General features: G+C 45.1%; 1 protein-coding gene across 1 annotated transcript in view; it reads right to left on the bottom strand.

Annotated features, from left to right (window-relative positions):
* The window catches only part of WSCD1 (WSC domain containing 1), a 39,439-nt gene extending 19,944 nt beyond the window's left edge, over positions 1–19,495 (bottom strand). The window contains exons 1-4 of the mRNA XM_083587702.1: positions 19,236–19,495; positions 6,244–6,944; positions 2,863–2,977; positions 1,505–1,692 (exon numbers count right to left, since the gene is read on the bottom strand). Coding sequence (XP_083443828.1) covers positions 1,505–1,692; positions 2,863–2,977; positions 6,244–6,670 — 730 coding nt within the window. The 5' untranslated portion in view covers positions 6,671–6,944; positions 19,236–19,495. The remainder of the gene's footprint in view (positions 1–1,504; positions 1,693–2,862; positions 2,978–6,243; positions 6,945–19,235) is intronic.
* Between the last annotated feature and the right edge of the window lie 768 nt (positions 19,496–20,263).

The raw sequence follows: 20,263 nt of genomic DNA, 5'->3' as shown, positions 1-20,263 counted from the left end.
GAAAAATACAGAGGTGCCCAAAAAAATCACCATGAACTTATCATGAACCGGTTTTGCAAGGGCAGTGACACTTTGCAAATGAGCGGTCAGACAGATTGCAGTTCGACATCTCCTGGAATTCCTTTCAAATGCATATGAGCTGGGGCCTCTACATTCAGAAAGAATGTCCCTTTTGTTACCAAACGCAAAGGACTGGGGCCAGCAGCAGAGAGTGCCTGTTTGTATCTCAGCATCCAACTGTGATTTTGAGGATGCTCATTTCTGCCCATCGTATCATCGCACTTTAAGGGCAAGTCATAGACTATGGACACAGGCCTAGTTCTCAGACAGAACTGCATAGGTTTTGACTGTTGCTTTTGAACCAGAGACTAGAAATGTTTTCTGGTCTGTCCCAGGTAGATTGTTGTCCTGATTCACTATCCTGACATTGTCCCTGTTTTTGTTTTTCCATGGTGTCATCTTAAAAAGATAGTTTGAAATCTTAATACTATTCATAGATGTCATAAGAACCAGCTGGATCAAGCCAATGGTGCATCGTCCAGCACTGGGTTCTCATGATGGCCAACCTGGTTCCTGTTGGAAACCCACAAGCAGGACCTGAGCACAAGAGCACTCTCTGCTCTGCAGGTAGAACATAGCCATCATGGATGGTAGCCAATGATAGCCTTATTTTCCTCCCTGATTTTGTCTAATCCTCTTTTAAAGCCACCCAAACACCAAGTCCCTCTGAACTTGGGGCATTCTACCACAGTTAAAGCAAAGGGGATTCTCTGCAGAGCAACTATCTGGCCCCACCTGGCTCTGCCAGTGGAGAATTTGCTCATATAGGTACACGGCACACAGATAGCAAAACAACCCTGGGGAAGAAAACGGCTGTATCTCCCCTTTCATATCACTGCTTGTGTGCTCAGAGAGGGTAGGGAAATGAGCAGTGATGGTAGGAGATGGAAACACAGGGCCAGGGGTTTCCAGAGACTGGCTGTGGATGTGTAAGAGTGTGGATCTTGAACCGCGCTGAATTCTTCCTTCCTCTGATGCTGGACCTGCCACCAGACTCATGAAAATTGTCAGCTTTCTGGTGGAAGGAGGCCCGTGGAACATGGAACAAATATAATGGGAATCTTTCCAATCAGTGGAGGCTGATTCATTATGGCAAGTGGGGCACTGCCTTAGCCACCCTCCACCTGCCTGCCTTTTTACTTGCAGCCAGACCAGCGGGTGGCAGTGGCTGTCACCCTCCTCCTCCTCCTTGTAGGACTTGGCAGGGAGGAAGATGGAGCTAAACTAGGATTACTCAGCTCTGCCTGTCATTGGCTTTGTCTCCCCCTGCTGTTGGTCTCCCTGCCTTCTGGGCACCAGACCCTACTGCCTGCGACGGAAGGAGAATCCCCATGTCATCCCTGATCCATGCTGTCATTGTAATGGAAGACACGAGGGGAGCAGGCATTCTGCTGCCCACCCCTTCTGGTAGCAAATACTCACTTAAGAGCCTTACATCACTTACGTCGTTTTGGTCCAGCCCATGGCTGCTCCTCCACACGATAAACAGATAGCCTGTTGATGCCTCCACAGATGGTGCCTTTCTCTCCTTTGCATTCATTGTTGCACTCCTCCTGCTTTGCCAAAGTCGTGGGCAACTTGTTTCCACAATAGCATTCGGCTCCATACTCCAAGCCAGCATAGGTGTAAGCCCTAGATGGGACAAAACGAACCCCCTCACTGTAAAATCCAGCAGTTTTGTAGCAAACTTCGACTCAGCACATCATGGCATTAAATTTATATCAGAGCTGTACATAGTGTATGCAGTGCTGTCCTTGAAGATGAGATGCTCTGGATAGCTCAGTTGGTTAGAACTTGGTGCTGATAACACCAAGGGTGCAGGTTTGATCCCTGTGTGGGACAGCTGCATATTCCTGAATTCCAGGGAGGGGATTGGACTAGATGTTCCTCGGGGCGCTTTCCAACTCTACAATTCTATGATTTTAAGGTTTGGAAGCTTCAACTGGCACAGAATGTGGCTGAAAATGTCCTGATTGGTTCAGGCAGCTGGAACTTTGTAGCATTTGTTTCGAAGAGTCTGCGTGCTATGGAGGATAGTTCAGTGTTATAGTGATGACCTCTAAAGCCCTACAAGACTTAAGACCCAGTTATCTGAATGAATACCTCTACCAGGATTGTCCTGCTGAGTCTTGAAGACATTCTTGTTGCTCCATAAGAACAAAATATGAGCTCTGCTCATCAGACCAGTGGGCCCATCTAGTGCAGCATTCTGTACTCAGTCACCAACCAGAGAAGTCCTTGAGCACAACAATGCTCTCCCCCCCTGCTTTTCAGAGGCACATTGGCTAGCACCCATCTCTGAGTGATGCTCATGGCCAAAAGACTCAAGAAAGAGTCTTGGTCGTGGCGGCACCACCACCATCCCTTCCACCTCCCAGTTGCAGAAATGCCTTTCTCTTTGGGACATGGCACTGCTTAGTTTTGGTGCCAGCTAAAAACTTGCCATTTCCTCCAGGTTACTGGCAGAGAGGGGTGTTGATTTTGGAGGCCAGGGGTGTCAATACTGAGAAGGAGCATGTACAGTATTTTTATCCTCTTTTAATGTTTTGTTGATCTATTCTTGTGTTTTGATGTTTGATTTTGTGGCACTTGCATAACCTGCCCTGGGATCACTTGTCCATGAAAGGTGGGAGGAACAACAATGAAACAAACCAACAGATGAATAAACGAAATGAAATAATATATGTAAGTTCCTTTCTTAAGCGAATGGAATTTGAAGTTCCCTTGAATTCTGGTAAAGAGATGTAAACGCACGAAGGACACAAATATATTTATATAGAGAAAGATGTACATATATTTTACCTCTCGGAGCATGCTTCCTGGCAGTGAGAAATAGTCATTTTTCTCAAGTCATAAAACACAGCACCTTTCAGAGTCCTCTCCCTGGAATCATCACCGAAGCATCCAATGTAAGTGCCTTGAGTAGATGAAAATAGCACAGTGTTTGAAATAATATTGTAGACTGGAACATTTGATTGCAAATGCAAGGGTTTCCCCCACCCTCACTGCCAGATATGTATATCCTGTCCCAGCTCCTGTGATCTTAGTTCCCTGAGAAGATGGAATGACTTTTAAACCACTCTATGGTGCTGGAATCTAGTCCACCGCTCTGTTTTCACAGATGTTGACCAGATGCCCAAATGGGACATCTACAAGCAGAACCTGAGTATGACCGGGACCTGTGAATCCCACTAACTAGGATTCAAGGGCATATGGCGTTCTGACAGTGGTGGTAGAACATAGCAGTCATGGCTACTGGCCATTTAATTGGACTAATTCAGCGGTTCTCAACCTGTGGGTCCCCAGATGTTGTTGGGCTACAACTTCCATCATCCCCAAGCTCTGGCCTTGCTAGCTAGGGGTGATGGGAGTTGTAGTACAACATCATCTGGGGGCCCACAGGTTGAGAAAGGCTGGTCTAATCCCTTTTAAAATTGGTCTAATCCCCTTTAAATGCCATCCAAATTGGTGGCCATCATCACATCTTGTTGTCGCGAATTACATAGTGCTTTGTGAAGTCTTTTTGTCTGTGCTGAATTGGATGTCCACTAGTATTATGAGAGAGGGGGAAAGAACTCTTTCTATCCACTTTCTCCACATCTTGCCTAATTTTTATGCACCTTTGTCTCTTTGTCTCCTCTTGCTCACCTTTGTCTTAATTTTTTTTTTTTTAAGGGGGGTGCGTCCTGAAGCCATGAAGCTAAGAGTAATTGTAGGGTTAGGTTGGGTTGAGTAGTAGTGACTTTTGTCCTGTTTAGACAACAGGTTCCTGATCATTGAATGTGTTATTTGGGATGGTGTAAACCATTCAATTTTTTTGCTCCCTAGCCAAATGTGCTCATTCAAATTCTAAGCAGGATCTACTCACTAAGAAATAACACAAAGATAGGCTCTCTCCTTATGGTTGGGGAACCAGATTTGCACAGGTGTCCCAAGTATACAATTCAGTCAATATATTGAATGATGGTGTTCCACAGATTGATTCAGAATAAGCAGATAATTGTATGGTTCCAGGTTTGTGCTCACACATGTGCGAACATGCACGCACACACACATTATATATATACGAGGAAAAAGCAGAACTCTGGAAATAAGATGTTGAGACAAGGAGCAATTTGCAAATGTGCAATTAGGAAGTTCGTACAGCGCGAACAGACGCCCACAATAACCCAGTTAGAAGGTGCAGGCAGGAGGAAGCTATAGACAGCTTCTGTATGTTTCTTTGGGTTGTGTTTCACAGGACTAATTTTTCCCCTTTGCAGATAAACTGAGCCTCCCCCAGTATCCCCCTCAAGGAGCTACAATTCCCAGAGTTCTCTGGGATGAGGGATTGCAGCCCTGTAAAGGAAACAGGGACGCGGGTGGCGCTGTGGGTAAAACCTCAGCGCCTAGGACTTGCCGATTGCATGGTCGGCAGTTCGAATCCCCACAGCGGGGTGCGCTCCCGCCGCTGGGTCCCAGCGCCTGCCAACCTAGCAGTTCGAAAGCACCCCCGGGTGCAAGTAGATAAATAGGGACCGCTTACCAGTGGGAAGGTAAACAGCATTCCGTGTGCAGCTTGTCACGCTGGCCACGTGACCCGGAAGTGTCTGTGGACAGCGCTGGCTCCCGGCCTATAGAGTGAGATGAGCGCACAAGCCTAGAGTCTGGCAAGACTGGCCCGAACGGGCAGGGGTACCTTTACCTTTACTTTAAAGGAAACAAAGGTCACCTGACAACTTTCAGCACCTTTAACAAGCTACGCTTCCTAGAATGATCTCAGGGGGAGCCATGACTGTTCCAAGTGGTACAGTACTGCTTTAAATGTATACTGCTGTTGGGGCCTGAGACTGTGGAGAAGAGGCACCAACTTGCACCAAAGATTGAGGGGCCTGGTCATGTATGTGATTTCACACCTGTTACACAGGCCGGGCATGCTTTGTAATGTCATACACGCATCATACGATGTTACATGTTGTTTTGGGAGGAGCCAGGGGACAGAGTCATAATCACAGGGCACAGCGGCTCCTTCTCCTCTCTCTCTCTCGGCAGCCTTTAATGACAGGAAGAGGAGGAGCCTGCCACGGAAGCCACACTCAGCTCTGTGCTTGGCCTCCTCCGCCCCCTGATGGTAGGAAACATTGTGGGGGTTTGCCCCCAAAAAAACATTATTGGAGGGGCAAAAACGCTCAGCCCCACTGGATTTGACACCTCTGCAGCAGTCTCATCTGATACGAAGAGAGGCTAGTCCATTAGGGTGATTGAGGCATTGCCCACCAATCTCAGTCTGCCCTCAGCCAACCCTCACCTGCCTGGCAATTTTAGTAGCAACCAGTCGCAAGGTGGCGCTGCTTGGCGATTGACCATGCTGGCTAGGGCTGATGGGAGTTGGAGTTCTAGCAGAGCAAAAGGATCACCACCAATGATTTAGATCAGGCATAGGCAAACTCGGCCCTCCAGATGTTTTGGGACTACAACTCCCATCACCCCTAGCTAATAGGACAAGTGGTCAGGGATGATGGGAATTGTAGTCTCAAAACATCTGGAGGGCCGAATTTGCCTATGCCTGATTTAGATAATGCATTTCTCAATTTCCACTTCTCTATTATTCACTGGTGGTTAGTCAGTTACTTCACTCACTAACCTCTGCTTGTCCTAAGCCAATCTCCACCTTCCTACCTTCTTACTTGCAAACATGACAAGGGGTAGCACTGCCTTCCAGCTTCCTCTTCCTCAATCCCAGTGTTGCCTTCATAGAACTCAGCAGGGAGGAGGCTGGGGGCAAAACTGGAGTTAGAGGTCTCTGCCTGTCATTGGCTTTTGCTTCACCTCTTATTAGTGGCATAGCAAAGGTTGCCAGTGGCTGGGGCCATGCGGAGGCGGGGTTGGAGGGAAAGAAACAGACAGAGTACACATGCACATTCAACTGCCTAACATTGTCTGTGTTAATCAGGAGATCGCAGCCGCAGAAATAAGAAGAGCCATTCAGCTGTCTGGAGAGGTCACTTGCTGGTTTGCATGGAGAAACCATTTTCAATAGAGCCCAGCAACAGAAGCACACAGCTGTACTAAGGCAGCACCAGGTGTGGAAATTTTGTACCCCCTAACAACCACCCTTCTATCTCCTATTTGGGTGCCCTGACTTTTGCCCCACCAGTCCAAATGAGCATCAGCCACCACTGACATCTTTAGAAAGCCACTTACCTTTGCTTTCAGATGTGTGTTTCAGCCTCTTCGTTCCCACAGACTGCATTGGTTCTTGCTCATTTACAAACCGGAGAAACCATCTCCTTCGTAATTGCCTCAGTTCAGAGTTTCTAGACATCAGCCACCGCGGCCCATACTTCTGGTCCGGTGTTGGTCCATGGAATGTATCCATGTTCACTAGAAGTTTAGGAGTCAAATGAGTGTTTTGCACAGGTCTTGTATCTGCGCTCCCAGCACCTACCAAAGAGTCCACAACTGGCAGGGCCTGGTTCCCAGAGGCCCCACGGAAACCTTGCTGGAGGACAAAGCGGGATCGCTGCAGTAGCAAGAGGCTACCAGCCATCAGATAAGCTGCAGTGAGGAAGAAAAGCAGAAACTGGGTCCTCCGAAGAAACTTCTGTGGTCTGAAAAAAGGTTTGGCCATACCCTTGCTGTGAACCTGGGCTCCTCACGCCTTTAGCACACTGCTAGGCTTCTCATTCATTCCTCCCACAGGTCCATCTCATTATCTTGGAACCTTTCCTCTCTCAAAAATGTTTTCTTCCACTATCACGGTTGGATGGAGATCCATATTCCTCTGTATTCAGGATGCTTTGGTGCTTTAAGGATCCTTGAACTATTGCTGGTGACCATCACAAGCAACACGTCACATTTCACAGCCCTTGTTGCAGCGCTTCACATTTCAGAGTCCCCCAGATCTGCAATATTAAAGCAAAATCTGTTCAGTTCCAAAGCGCAGTGATTTGTTCTCATGGCGTGCGCCCTTCCTTTGAGTGAAACACTCCCCCATCTGTTGTTTATCATTCTACACTTTAAAGACAATAATCCCACAAGAATGGCTGATTGGGGGTTGCAAAGCAGCAGAACACACATCTTCAGCTGCATCAACACACTGCTTCTCTTTTGCTTCAAATTAAAAGGGAGGTTCTAATTTGGAAAGTTTGGGGAATAGACGAAATGTACACTCCTAGAAACACACCTGGGACTCTTTAATTGCAGTTGCCAGGGATCAACCCAAGGCCCTGAAGCAGATGTTTTCAATGGGGTGCCCTCCAGGTGTTGAACTTCAACTCCTACCAGTCCCAGACAGCATGTCTAATGGCCAGGAATGAGGGGAACAGCTACTTCTCAAGGGCACCATATTGGCTATCCCTGCTGTAAACATGTGAAAGCATGTTCTCTACCATTGGCAAACTAGTCCAATTCCCTGTGCGTTGCAGGATGCAACAACAAACTGTGCTTAAATACGTCTAGCAAAGGAGAACCCACTGCCTTCTGAGGCTGTCAGCTCCACTGTCACTCAGGTTTTACCACTGGAGGCTTCTCCTAATACTTAGCCAAAATCTGCTTACCTGCTATTTCTATCCAAAGTTCTGAGGTCCTACATTGGTAAGGCCACAAAGGGTGTATGCTGGTAGTGGTTTGAGGCTGGACCAGGGAAGGCTTGGATCTGAAGGATGCAATGTCTTCCCGAGACCTCAGACATGCCTGCAAACCAGGCAGGGAAACATGCCAGCTCCAGAGCTGGCATAGTTCCATCCCATTAATTTCTCTCCCACTGGGAATAATGGGAAGAAACTATAAAAGTAAAAAAAAAAAAAAAAGGAGGGAGGAAGGCTCACTTCCACCCTGTTGGTGCAAGCAGATTGGAGGAGGCAGTTTAATCATCATTAATCCCCTCACACACACACAAATGCGCATCCTCAGGGCTGCATCCTAAATCTTCCTTCCAAAATAGCTGGGAAGACAGCATTGAAGTGAATTAATGTAAATGGCAGACCAAGCACTACATGGTACCTTAGTGGTCATGTGCATGCATTTCTATTAGGGATGGCATAGAATTCCAGTAAAAATGCAAAAAGGAGTAGAAATTGAAGCAGTTTGTGTGCTCAGGAACGGAAACCAGTCAAGCGAATATGATTACTATTCACTGGCAACGTTGCTTTGAAGTCTGCAAACAATGCATGATTACTGACTGTTTTTTACATTGTTTTGACATTTCCTTTACATTGAATTGTATGCAAGTTACATAAGTTGCGTGAGTAGCTACATTAAGTTGGGAGACTTAGCTTAAATAGTGGGCAGCAAAATTAATAACGTAGCATTTGGCAGAAACTGAACTCCAGTGAAACAGAAAACAGGACTGGTTGCGATGAATACAGGTAGGAATGGAAATTATGGGCTTCTTACACCCCCAATTTCTATGCATGCACATTGGAGGGAAGATGAACTTGCTGCTACCTGTAAGTTGCCTGATGTGTCAGGGATGAGTTCACTGACATTGCGGAGACGAGAGAAAACTGAACCCTGAAAAATGACAGTGCTAGCATCTTACTCTAGCAGGAGTTGAATGTGTCTTTCTCAAATAGCAAGGGGGAAAAGGGGGAGGGGTCAAAATCTGGACAGTAATTTCCCGAAGACGGGAAATCAGGATGGCCTTTAATCAATGAAAACAGCTGGAGAATATGTAAACATAACAAGCACCTTTTAGAGCAGGTGGGGGGAATCTGGAGGGCCAAGCGTTCCCCACATCTTATCTTTTACAGTGGTACCTCAGGTTAAGTACTTAATTTGTTCCAGAGGTCCGTACTTAACCTGAAACTGTTCTTAACCTGAAGCACCACTTTAGCTAATGGGGCCCCCTGCTGCCGCCGCGCCGCCACAGCACAATTTCTGTTCTCATCCTGAAGCAAAATTCTTAACCTGAAGCACTATTTCTGGGTTAGCGGAGTCTGTAACCTGAAGCGTATGTAATCTGAGGTACCACTGTATCTTTTTTAGGAGGGATTGTGTAATGTTTTGTCCTTAAGCCTAAGAGCAGCTCTGCTTGGTCAGTTGATGATGGAAAAGTGGGTGTTAAGAGGAAAACATCACCACTTAAACCAGGGGTGGCTAATCCATTGCCCCCCTGATGTTGGTGATCTTTGATTCCCATCAGTCCTAGGCAGCATGGCCAATGGTCAGGGATGAGGGGACCTGCAATCCAACAACATCAGGAGGTCAGAGGTCAGCCCCTAAAGGAAAGGGGAATGCTTGCTAATCTAGGATACTGCTTGAGGTTTGAGCAAACAGCTCTCTGCATATATTTGAGCAGGTGGAAATTTTTTAACAGGCATCCATGCAGTGCAATTAGAAACACCCACCGCCACCCCTCAAGCCTGAGGTTTGTCAGACATCTCTAGTCAGCACTAAGACCTCACTGGGCTCTTTGTTATTGTGAGTCACACAGTGGCAGGATTGTTCTTGAAAGACAAAAAACACTTTTTGTGCTCCTGGTAACCTTTAACCTCTTTTATAACAAACGAAAGCTGTCTCCTGGCCAAGCGTCTGCTCTGGTGTTTCCAAGGAGCACTGCTCGTGCAAAAGCAGAGCAAAGCAAAGAGAAAACCAGACCGTTCATGTTTCATTTGCATGATGGTCATTTCCTTGGCTGGACAAGTTGCTTTAGACTGAGTTTTTTCAGTTGCTGTCCAGCCTTGACCATGCCAGCAATTGCTGTCTCTAAGTATTTTGCCTGAAGACATGGGGCAAGGGGGTCCTTGCTGCTGGAATCATAGAGGTGTAGAGTTGGAAGGGACCCCAAGGTTCATCTAGTCCGACCCCCTGTAATGCAGAAATGGAGTTTCCACTTCTCTTGGTGTGGGCTGATCCTTGACACACCAGGCTGAAGTTCAGCAACATCTGGAGGGTCAAAAGTTCCCCATATCTGCCTTACAACACCCTCGAAAAGGGTGTAGGAATGCACTTCTGAATATACTGGAACATTTTGTTGCAGATCCCCCTAGCAGAGGATCTATTGCACGGACCCAGAATATCTCCTGAAATGGTCATTAAAATAAATGAAAACCTTTAGGCTAATATATTAAAACATTATCAACAATTTATTTGGGAGAGAGGGGTGTAACAACCCTATGGATCCATTTAATTTTGCTTTTCTACTTTGTCAGCTCTCTTTGAGAACAAATGTATTCAAGCTTGGAAATAATTTCAGGACCTAACCAAAATAGATTTTGGCTTCCAGCCTGCCTTCTGGATATAGACATCCATTTTTCCCCTGCAGCTTTATTAGGGGAGGAAAGTCAGTATTAATATAATAACTTGTACATGCAGATCACTCAGCGTGAAGCCAAAGCAAACTGGGGAAAACATGCTCACATACAAATCCGAGCATTTTGTTTGTTTTTCTAGATGCTTTGGCTTACCCTTTCTTCAGAAGGATGTGTAGCCGTCACAACATGATAAAGCTATGATTGCTTAGCTGTGGCTCCTGCACTGCCATAGGTGTGATCCCTCCCATCATTACAATTCTATGATTATCACCATAATTGTGAAGGACCACCAGGGCCAGTCCCACTTCCCTCTGTACATCCCTCCATATGGATGCAGGATTAGAGCCCTGGCTAGCAGGTCTTCCTGGTGGATAAATGCTGAGAGGGGAGCTTGCAGCCAGACAAGACCTGCCATTTCTCCTTCCTGCAGTGAGGCCTGGTAAAGCAGATGAGAAACTGCAGGGCAGAGACACAGCAGTTGGCAGTGAAGCTTCAGAGTTTCTTATACCTGAGGACGAAGGGAAGCAAAGCAAAGAGGCATCGAGAGCCTGGCTGGAGTTCTAGCTGAGATGAAGCCCAGAAGGTGGCAGGGAATGGGAAGGCCTCACCCTTCCTCACCCAATGGAGAGCCACTAGCAGCCAGAGTAGACGGTGCTTGACTTGATGGACAACTGCCAATGTTGATATCAGGTGGAAAGACAGGAAATTACAAGGGTGCAATAACCCTGAGTCAAATCAAGATGCCTCGGGGTTTGTGTTGTAGAGGTAACGCGCCGCTTTGCGAAGGCAAACCTCACACCAGAAGTGCAACAATATGTCACAGAGCATTATGCCTGCTTTCCCTGACCTTTTGCCTTCTTGGCTAGAAAACAGGGTTTTCCCCCTGACCTTTTGTCCTTTCGCAATTTGTTTGCTAGACATATTGCTTGGCTGGAGCATGGCTGGGAACACAGACGTAATCAAGTATTGGGGGGAACATTCGAGGGAAGCACCTGCTGACACATGTATTTGCTAATGCTGGAAATGTGCTTAGATGGAAATAGGTTAAGTTCAGGGTGGTTTCACTACTGTTTCCAATTGTTGACTTCTGCTAATAAAAGGAGCCTCTGTAGAGCTAGCCGGCAGCTTGCTTGGAGCATGCTTGCCAGCTTGCTCCTGCACAGCTCACCTGCATTACCAACTCCTGTCTCATGCCCTTACTTCAGTGTGTGTGTGTTTACATTTCTGAGTTGAAGCACTATAGGAACAAGGCACCCTGAGTCAGAGAGGCAATGCTGTATCCCAAAAGTCTCAGATCCCAGGCCTATTGCCTAGGGGCCCCCAAAAAAGAGGTAGGAGAAAAACTGCTGCAGACATCCTTTGTTCTAAAAGTGAAACCAAACTGACTACAGTGGTACTTCGGTTTACGAACTTAATTCGTTCTTGAGGTCCGTTCTTAAACCGAAGCCGTTCTTAAACCGAAGCGCTTTCCCAAAGAGGCCTCCTGCTGCCGGTGCTCTTCCACCATTTGGCCTCTGTTCAAAGACAGAGATAAAGTTAGCTAACTGGAACACTACTTCCGGTTTTGCAGAGTTCTTATGCCAAATAGTTCGTAAACAGGGCTGTTCTTAAACCGAGGTACCACTGTATAAGGGGAACACTCTGGAGTAGCTTATGGGAAATGTGAGGAAGGCAGAGTTTGCTTTGAAGAACAGGCCTAGCTTTTAAGAATTTACCTGGGCTTCCCAATCACAGTGCTTTGGGTGAGGACTGTTGAGTGAAATAGTTTTTGTCTCATGCAATTGTTGCTCCATTGCAAATTCTGTCTCTCTGGAACAGGGTGGTTCCTTCCTCCTACCTCTCACCCTTTCCAATAATTTCCTGTTTATATTAAGCACCCAATCCTATTTCAAACAACAAGAAGAAAATAATAGAATTAAAGACTCTCTATTTGTCTGTGCTTTGGCAGATTTCTGACCCAGGGGCACCTCTCTCATGTCAGCAGTTTTCATACTGACTGCCCACCAAACAATGGGAGAGGCCAAGTGATCTGCCCTGGAAGGGTCAAGTCTATGGCCTTGTTGAAGAAAGCATTGCAATTGTCACTCTGGAAGTTGGCAGGCTTCATCCCTCAGAAGCGTCAACCATGCATGCAAATTGCATCCAGTTCCGATAGAAAATGGAAAAGTTTAGACTTTTTAAAAAATGTATAAAAATAAAAGTTCAAGGTGCCTGCACACTCACACAAAACCCTGAAAGCTATCTGCCAGTAATTTTGGCATGTTCCATCCATTCTGGAGGAGCTCCTGTGCCTGCAAATTTCACCCACTTCTGTCAAGAGGAAACCAAGGTAGATGTTTTTAGATTCCCCCTCATAATGAACGGTGGGATACAGATATTTGTTTTTCGCTAAGGTGATTTTGGACCTGACTCATGAGTCAAGTCAGACAGATCACAGATTTGGAACAAATCAGTCTGCTTCACAAAAGCTATGGCTACAGATCTAAACCAAATCTTGAGGGTGGTGTTTACTGCTGCTTTAACAAAAAAAAAAAAAACCCCTCTGCCTGACTGTGGAGATTTTCTGCTAGTTGGAATAAGATCAAGGGTAGCCAAAAGTTTGACCATAATCCACTAATAGATTTCTGGGGGATTTGTAGTAGATCATCAATATTTCCTGGCTCTCAATTGTCTAATAATAGGAATATCTAAAAACACAGGGTTGTAGCCAATGTTCTTAGGCCTAATTTCATGTGGGTGACAAGGAGGGCACATGTTCACACAAAGTGTCATTGTTATTGCCATGCTGCAAAGAGGTATTGTAGGGTACTTGAACATCATGAGGACAATCTGAGAAAAAGACATGCTTGTACTTAGGTGTTAGATATGCTAGTATATGTCCATGTGTGTCCATGTGCATCTCTGCAAACAATAAGAAGAACATAAGAAGAGCCCTGCTGGATCAGACCAAAGGCCCACCTAGCACAGCGTCCTGTTCTCACCATGGCCAACCAGAAACCCCAATGGGAAGCTCACAAGTAGGACCTATGTGCAACAGCAATTCTCCCCACTTGTGATTCCCAGCAACTAGAACATAGAACATAGCCGTTGTGCTAGTAACCACTGATAGCCTCCTCCTCTTCCATTAATTAGTCTATCACTCTTTTAATGCCATGAATTATTCTAATGCTCTTCTAATGCCATCAGAGTTGGTGGGCATTACTATATTGTGTGGGCGTTACTAACCCTTTGTTCTCCTGGTGGAAACACTTCACATAACCCTATCAGGGTTTCTCATCAAGTCTGTTTGGGTCTTCAAATCTACAGCAGCAAAGAGATGTCTTCCAACATTTCAGATACTCCTAAAATCCATGTGTGGCTGTATGCATGCATTTATTAAAGTCTAATTATATATTTATCTTGCCTGTTCACAATGAAGGCACTTAAGGCACTCAACATACGTTAAAAAGAGAGGAAGAGAGTGCAGTGTTATCACATAAGGAGCCGCTGCCTGATCCTGATGGCAAGCTGTGCGCAAGTTGATGCCTTGGTTCCCATTTTTGTGGATGCACACTAGTCTACTGACAAGCTGCATTCACCACCCACCTAGAGATGGAACATGAATATGGCAATGTTTACATTCCTTTGAGTCCATTTGTAGGCAGAACATCCACTTTGCACACAGAAGGTCTTGGGTCCAATTCATGGCATCTCCAGGAGAGACTCCCTATCCGAAACCTTGGGAAGTCACTGCCAGTCAATGTGGACAGTATTGAGACAGATGAACCAATGGTCTAGCTCAGTATAAGGAAGCTTCCTGTGTATCTCAAATAAACTATTGTAGCCCTGGAGAAGGTGCAGAAAGGGCAACCAAAGCAAGTGTCCCAAAAATAAATTGTACATTTCTTGCCCCGCCCAATTTTTCCTGCAGCCCCACCCACCAATGGCAAAAGGGAATGTGGCCCTTGGACAAATAGGGAGGTTCTCCACCTCTGTCCTATTCCATTCCCCCAACCTAAATTCCTCGCCACTCCAGCAAAAAGTGTTATTAGACCTACATAGGAGAAAAAGACAAGAGTCTTGATTTTGGGTTGTTTTTTTCCCCCTTTTCCAGGTCTAATAACAGAGTGGGAGGAAAGATCCCAGAGTAATATACTTTTCCTCACTGCTCTGATCAAAACTGGAGCCTCCTGTGGTGCCTTCAAAGTTGAAAGAAAGGACCAGAGTTCTCATCATAGCATTGGAAGAGATCTTAGAGAACATGTAGTCAAACCCCTTTCCTCAGTGCAAGTTCCATAATGCAGGTTGCATCTATGACATCCCTGATAGGTTGCATCTATGACATCCCTGATAGGTTGCATCTATGACATCCCTGATAGGTTACCTTGCATCCAGTGAAGGGAAGCCCACTACCCCTTAGGGCATTCTGTTCCAGTGTTGAGCTGAAAAAGAAAGCTACTTTGAAGAATTTCCTTTGACTATTCCCCACTATTTCTTTTCTCTGTGGCAGTTGTCAGTTGCCCCCAACCATGACTTGGAGCAAGGCTAAAAGTCTCAGACACTACAGACAATACAAAATATTGGCCAGCTTGCTGGTACAGTATTTGCTGCTGCTTGGAGTGGTCACCAAAGGAGTGGGGAGACTTCGGGTACTCAAAAGAACCTGTGCTACTTCTGCCTTTGGTACTGGTGACCCCTTCCCCTCAGCCCCAAACAAACTGTCAGAAAATTTTCTCCTCCACCTGGAGAAATTTGGGACACATTGTCCTTCAGTTCCTCTGTCCACAGTTCAGGTGGAGAATATCAAAAGGCCAGCTGTATATGGCTTAGGTCTGTTCTATTGTTCTTGTTCTGGGAAACTTTTATTCTGTTTCAACTTTTAAATGCATGCTGAAAACTTTCCTGTTTCACTAGGGCTTATGCAGGCAATTAAAAACTCATCTTTCTGCAATAGTCTGTTTCAAGTTTTTAAATATGATTTTTACAGTATGGTTTTATGTCTTTTTTGTTGTAAACAGCTTTGATTTTTTTAATGAAATAGCAGTCTATAAATAAATAGCATTTGCAATTTCCACAAATTATCGTCTTATTCATTTTGTTTGTTGCTTACTACATGAAATACCTCAATGTGACTTACAGCTGTAAAAATATATCCATGCAAATGCTCAAAGAAAACACCAGTAAGAATAAAACAATGCTACTTCTTAAAAGTTATTATCCTGCCATATTATAAGAAGGATAAATCCCAAACCCATCAAGATTTTCCCCCCCACATGATGTTTATCTACCAACATGCAAAAACAGTACTTGGATTACGTTAAAAAGAAACACCATTCAAAAGTAATATAGAGAATATCCTAAGCGCAGTGAAATCAAAATGATTTGTTGTTGTTTTAAGCAGTGTTTTATCCATGAGTAGGGATGGGGGATAAATTCAATTCAGTTTGCTTTTTAAAGCCAAATCTATCAAATTTCCACCTTCTGAAACAGTATGAAAACCGAAACATAGCCATCCTTTGAGATTCACACTTTTCTGAATGCTGTGATGCAGTTTTCCAATCTAACAATGTTTACAAAAATGCATATCTTAGGGGGGAAGGATACTAGTAAAAATAGCATACATGAATTCATATTAAGGAAAACTGCTTGCAAAAATGTGTACATTAATCAAAACTGCACACCCAAAAAAGTGTGTGTTAGAAGAAATTCACACTATAATGCTAAAAAAAAAAATAACCATGAGGATTTAAACAAGCAAAAAGATCACAAATTGCTGCAGAAATGTGGGGAACTGACTTTCAGATTGGAAAAATGATAGAAGTGAAACTGACGGATCCTTTTATCCCTTACAGATCAACAGTGTAGAGCATGGAATTGGAGAGCCAGTGAAAGACACAAAAGCGAATCTGAACACACTGTTGCCAACATTCCACATTAGCGCTGCTCAGATAGACTGCTCCTATGAAAGCTTGCATGTAAAAGTTGCTTGCCGCTGCCCAGTGTCATATTACCAATAGGAACATGGGGAGCTGCCTTCTACCACATCAGACCATTGGTCCACCTAGCTGTGAGTTGTCTACACTGACTGACAGTGGCTCTCTAGAGTTTCAGGTAGGGCCTGCTGGATTAGATGAAAGGCCTGTTGTTATGTACTGAGGACTCTGAGTATATTTCACCTGTCTAGCCCAGCAACTTATTTCCCTCTGTGGTCAATCACATGCTTCTGGGAAGGCCTTGAACAGGGCATAAAGGAAAAGGACTCTCCTTTTTATTTGTTCCTCAGAATCTGGTGCTCTTAAGGTACACAGCCCCTGAATATGGGAGTTCTATTTTTAACTGTCAGGGTTAATCAGAACTGAGCTCTGTTAGGTGATGTAAACAGTTCGTCTAGTCCACCTTGAGGTCCATGGTGGTCTACCAAATGCTTTCCGGAAGCCCTCCTGTTCTGTTGCCTATTAGTTGCGAAGGCTATGCGGAATGTCTATATCCTGAAGTGATATGCCACTGAGTACCATTTGATGGTGGGTATCAGCACTGCTCTGAATTTGCTCCTTGTGGCATCCAGTGCTGAAGTTGGTAATTGTAGCTACCAACTTCCTCCCTGATCTCGGACAGGGTTTCACAAGCTTCTCAGTTCACTGACTCCCTTTATGAGCTTGTAAAGTGGTAATTGACCACAGCGCAAATTCTTAGGAATGTAAATTGAATAAAGCCAAGAAATATCACCAGTCACCACCACCAGGAAGGAAAATAAGGAATGCTGTTGTATTTTGGAATCACCTTATTAAATACAGAAGTTCCTCATGGGCAAGGGAGAGACACTCTGTACATCCCCGTGCCTTTTATATCCTATTTCTAGTTCCTACATTTTTCACACCATATCTCATAAGCTTCATTTCCACTCTGGGCCCTTTTCCAACCTCTTTCAGCACTTAGGACTTTTATTCACACAAACCTCTGAACAATCTTGTCAGCCCCCAAGAGGTCAGTACCAACCACTTTCAGAAACCCTGATTTAAGAACATAAATAAGAGCCTTCTGGATCAGTCCAGTGGCCCATCTAGTCCAGCATCCTGTACTCACAGTGGCCAACCACATGTCTCTACTGGGAAGCCCCCAAGCAAGACCCAGCTGCAAGGACACTCTTGTCTCCTGTGGTTTCGAGCAACTAATATTCAGAAGCACACAACCTCCCACTGTGGAGGCACATCATAGTCTTTATGGCTAGTAGATCTAGAGAACCTGTTTCGCTGCGCTCCAGAACAGGTGTTTCTTCCACTCTGCCCTATTCAAAGCAGATCTGGCCATTTCTGGTAACTGTTGTGCTAAGTCCTGGCCTGGAGGGATTGCAACTGCAGCAAGGCCCACAACAGATAACAAAGTAGCAAAGGGCTATCAGGTCTTAGTCATTCTGAGCAAGATGCTTGAAGCAGCAGTGCAGGAGAAATGGAAGGAACACTGGGGGTGAGGGAGAGTGCCTGGGTGCCTATGGAGGTGGCAGAGGGCAGGAGATGGATCATGGTGCCTTCAGAGGCTAGAATGTTCATAGGAGGCTGTAGACAGCTGCAGGGAGAGAAAAGAAATAGGGCAACAAGTTCTTTTTCCACCCAGATACTTAAGCCTTTTAAAAGCTCCATGTTCAAGGACCTGCCAAACCATCTTTCCCAGCAGGGAGAGCAGTACTAATGACAGGAGAGCACTTCGGCTCAGGTATCAAAACGAACCAGGGGTGTCCATTGTCTGCTCACTAAATCTGAGGTTAAACATCCGTTTCCTAGGCTCTTCTGGGAAAGCCAAAGTTTAATTGCAAAGATCATTTTGAGGAAGGAAACACAATCCTCTTTCAGGACCAATGTTGCTACTCAGGGGAAATAAGGATGTCTGAAATTGAGAGGGGGGAGCGAATCCCTTTGAGTTGAAGAAACTGGAGACTTAAAAACTGCTTCCTTCCTTCTTTAGCGGAATGAACTGAGATGAAATAAAATGCCTGTTTTCATGAACCTTGCCATCAACACTTTTTTTTTCTAGGTCAGTGGTAAAACTGCCAAATTATAGGGTAAAATGAAAACACTGTTATGAGAAAGAGAGATAGCCACAGAGGAGGGGAGTTGTGCTATGGCAAATGTATACATACAGTGCAAAAGGATTAAGACTTCTGTCTTTATTTTATTTTTAAAGGAGGTTAAGGGAAGGCTGAGAAAGAGGAAATCTGATAAAACTTAAGATCTTGAAAAAATCAAGGGGAAGAAATCCTATTTGCAAATGTGTTCCTTACTTTGATCTCCCAGAACTGTAGGTCAAGCTGCTTTCTTTGTCATCATTTCTGCAAACCAATATGGTTCTGGCATGACAGCCAGAAGTAAGTTTTTCTCTAAGGGGCAACGTGTGAGATGACGCTCTGCATAATGGTAGTTTCAGAAAGGCTTCTTCTTTCAGCAAGGAATAATATCATCCCAAATGTATATTTCGAGAGGCCCTATGGCTGAGGGTTTGAGAGACACTACAGAGCTGCAATAGCAACCAAGCAAAAATGGAGATAGATGTTATTTATAAAGTGCTGCAAAAATGTATGTGCTTGCATTTGAGGTAGGGGGGTTTCAGAGAAACACTGGGCTCTACTTGTGCTCTTCAGAACACAGTCTCTCTTGCACACACACACATATATGGTCTCCCTTTTCAAGTATACCAAATCCAGGCTTCACAGTGCCTCAGCCTCCTAGCACAATCTTCACAACACAATCCTGCTACACACACACACCACATGCTTGAGATAGCACGGATCATTTTCATCAACCCCACAGATACCTGCCTCCGTAATGCATGCATTTGCTAATGGCTCAGGAACAACGGTGGAAGAAGGAAAAGAAAGAAAGAAAGTTGTTCTGTTCTTACTTAGGCAGTGATGGATGGACATTTGCAAACACTTTTCAACGTGCCAATAAGAAGGGAAGGAACACTCACCTCACATACATAGTTGCGCATGTAATCAGAACTCCAATTTGAGAGAGGCAAAGTCCTCTGCAAATCCAGCGAAATATTACCAGAAAACTGTATTGCAGCTCTATGAAGCAGATCAATCCGTCTCCCAGCGCCCTGCTCCGTTAATCCTCCTTCTACCACCCAGATTTCAGTATACAGAAGCTGTAATCCTCCTGCATCCTCCTTCTCGCAGCTCTGCTCGTCTCTAAGCTCAGCACTTGAATACCTCCAGCTGTTTATATCAGTAACTAACCGAGCCCTAAGAGAGCAGACCCACTTCGCACATGCTCACTACGGACCGGGCTTCGCCACTGCACAAGCCGGAGCTCTCCAGGGTCCTAAGTGACTCACCCAGCCACTGTTCAGTACAGCAGCACAGGATGCAAAATATCACTTGTGTTGACTTTGGTACTCGGGGAAATGAGAGCACTGCCTTGTCTGTTTTCATTGCAAGCTACAGGAAAGAGAAGGACACACACACACTGTAGGAAATGGCATCCATATCAGCAGCTTGGATCTGTGTGATGGCATATAAAGGTTTCCCCCCTGCCCAAACATCCCCAGGAAGCTGTTAACATTTCTACCGCTTATGACCGCAATTTCTCCACAATTGTTCTGCCTCTCTTCGTGGGTTTTTGCAAAGCTGCTGAAGATGACAGTTGCATAAGCAATCCCTTAATGCTATTACTATGCTGAATGTAAATCAAATCATACAAATCTGCATGAATTTTATTTGTTGTTGTTATTTTATTTTTTTTATCATTGTAATACAGCTTCATCTGGTTCAACAGCTACAGCCATATCTCGATTGGAATGAGTTGGCCACTATATTCCATACTTTGGTAACCTTCAGACTGGATTGCTGCAATGTGCTCTGTGAGGGGCTGCCCTTGGTCCAGGTCTTGAAGTTTGAGCTGGTGCTGAATGCTGCTGAGGAGGGCAGTGGCTGGCAGAATGTGACAACTCTGCTAAAAACTCTGCAATGACTGTCCATAGGCTACTGGGTTCAG

This window comes from Podarcis filfolensis (genome assembly GCF_964270895.1).
Source record: "Podarcis filfolensis genome assembly, chromosome: 15".
Classification (NCBI taxonomy): domain Eukaryota; kingdom Metazoa; phylum Chordata; class Lepidosauria; order Squamata; family Lacertidae; genus Podarcis; species Podarcis filfolensis.
This window is presented reverse-complemented; position numbering and strand designations above follow the sequence as displayed.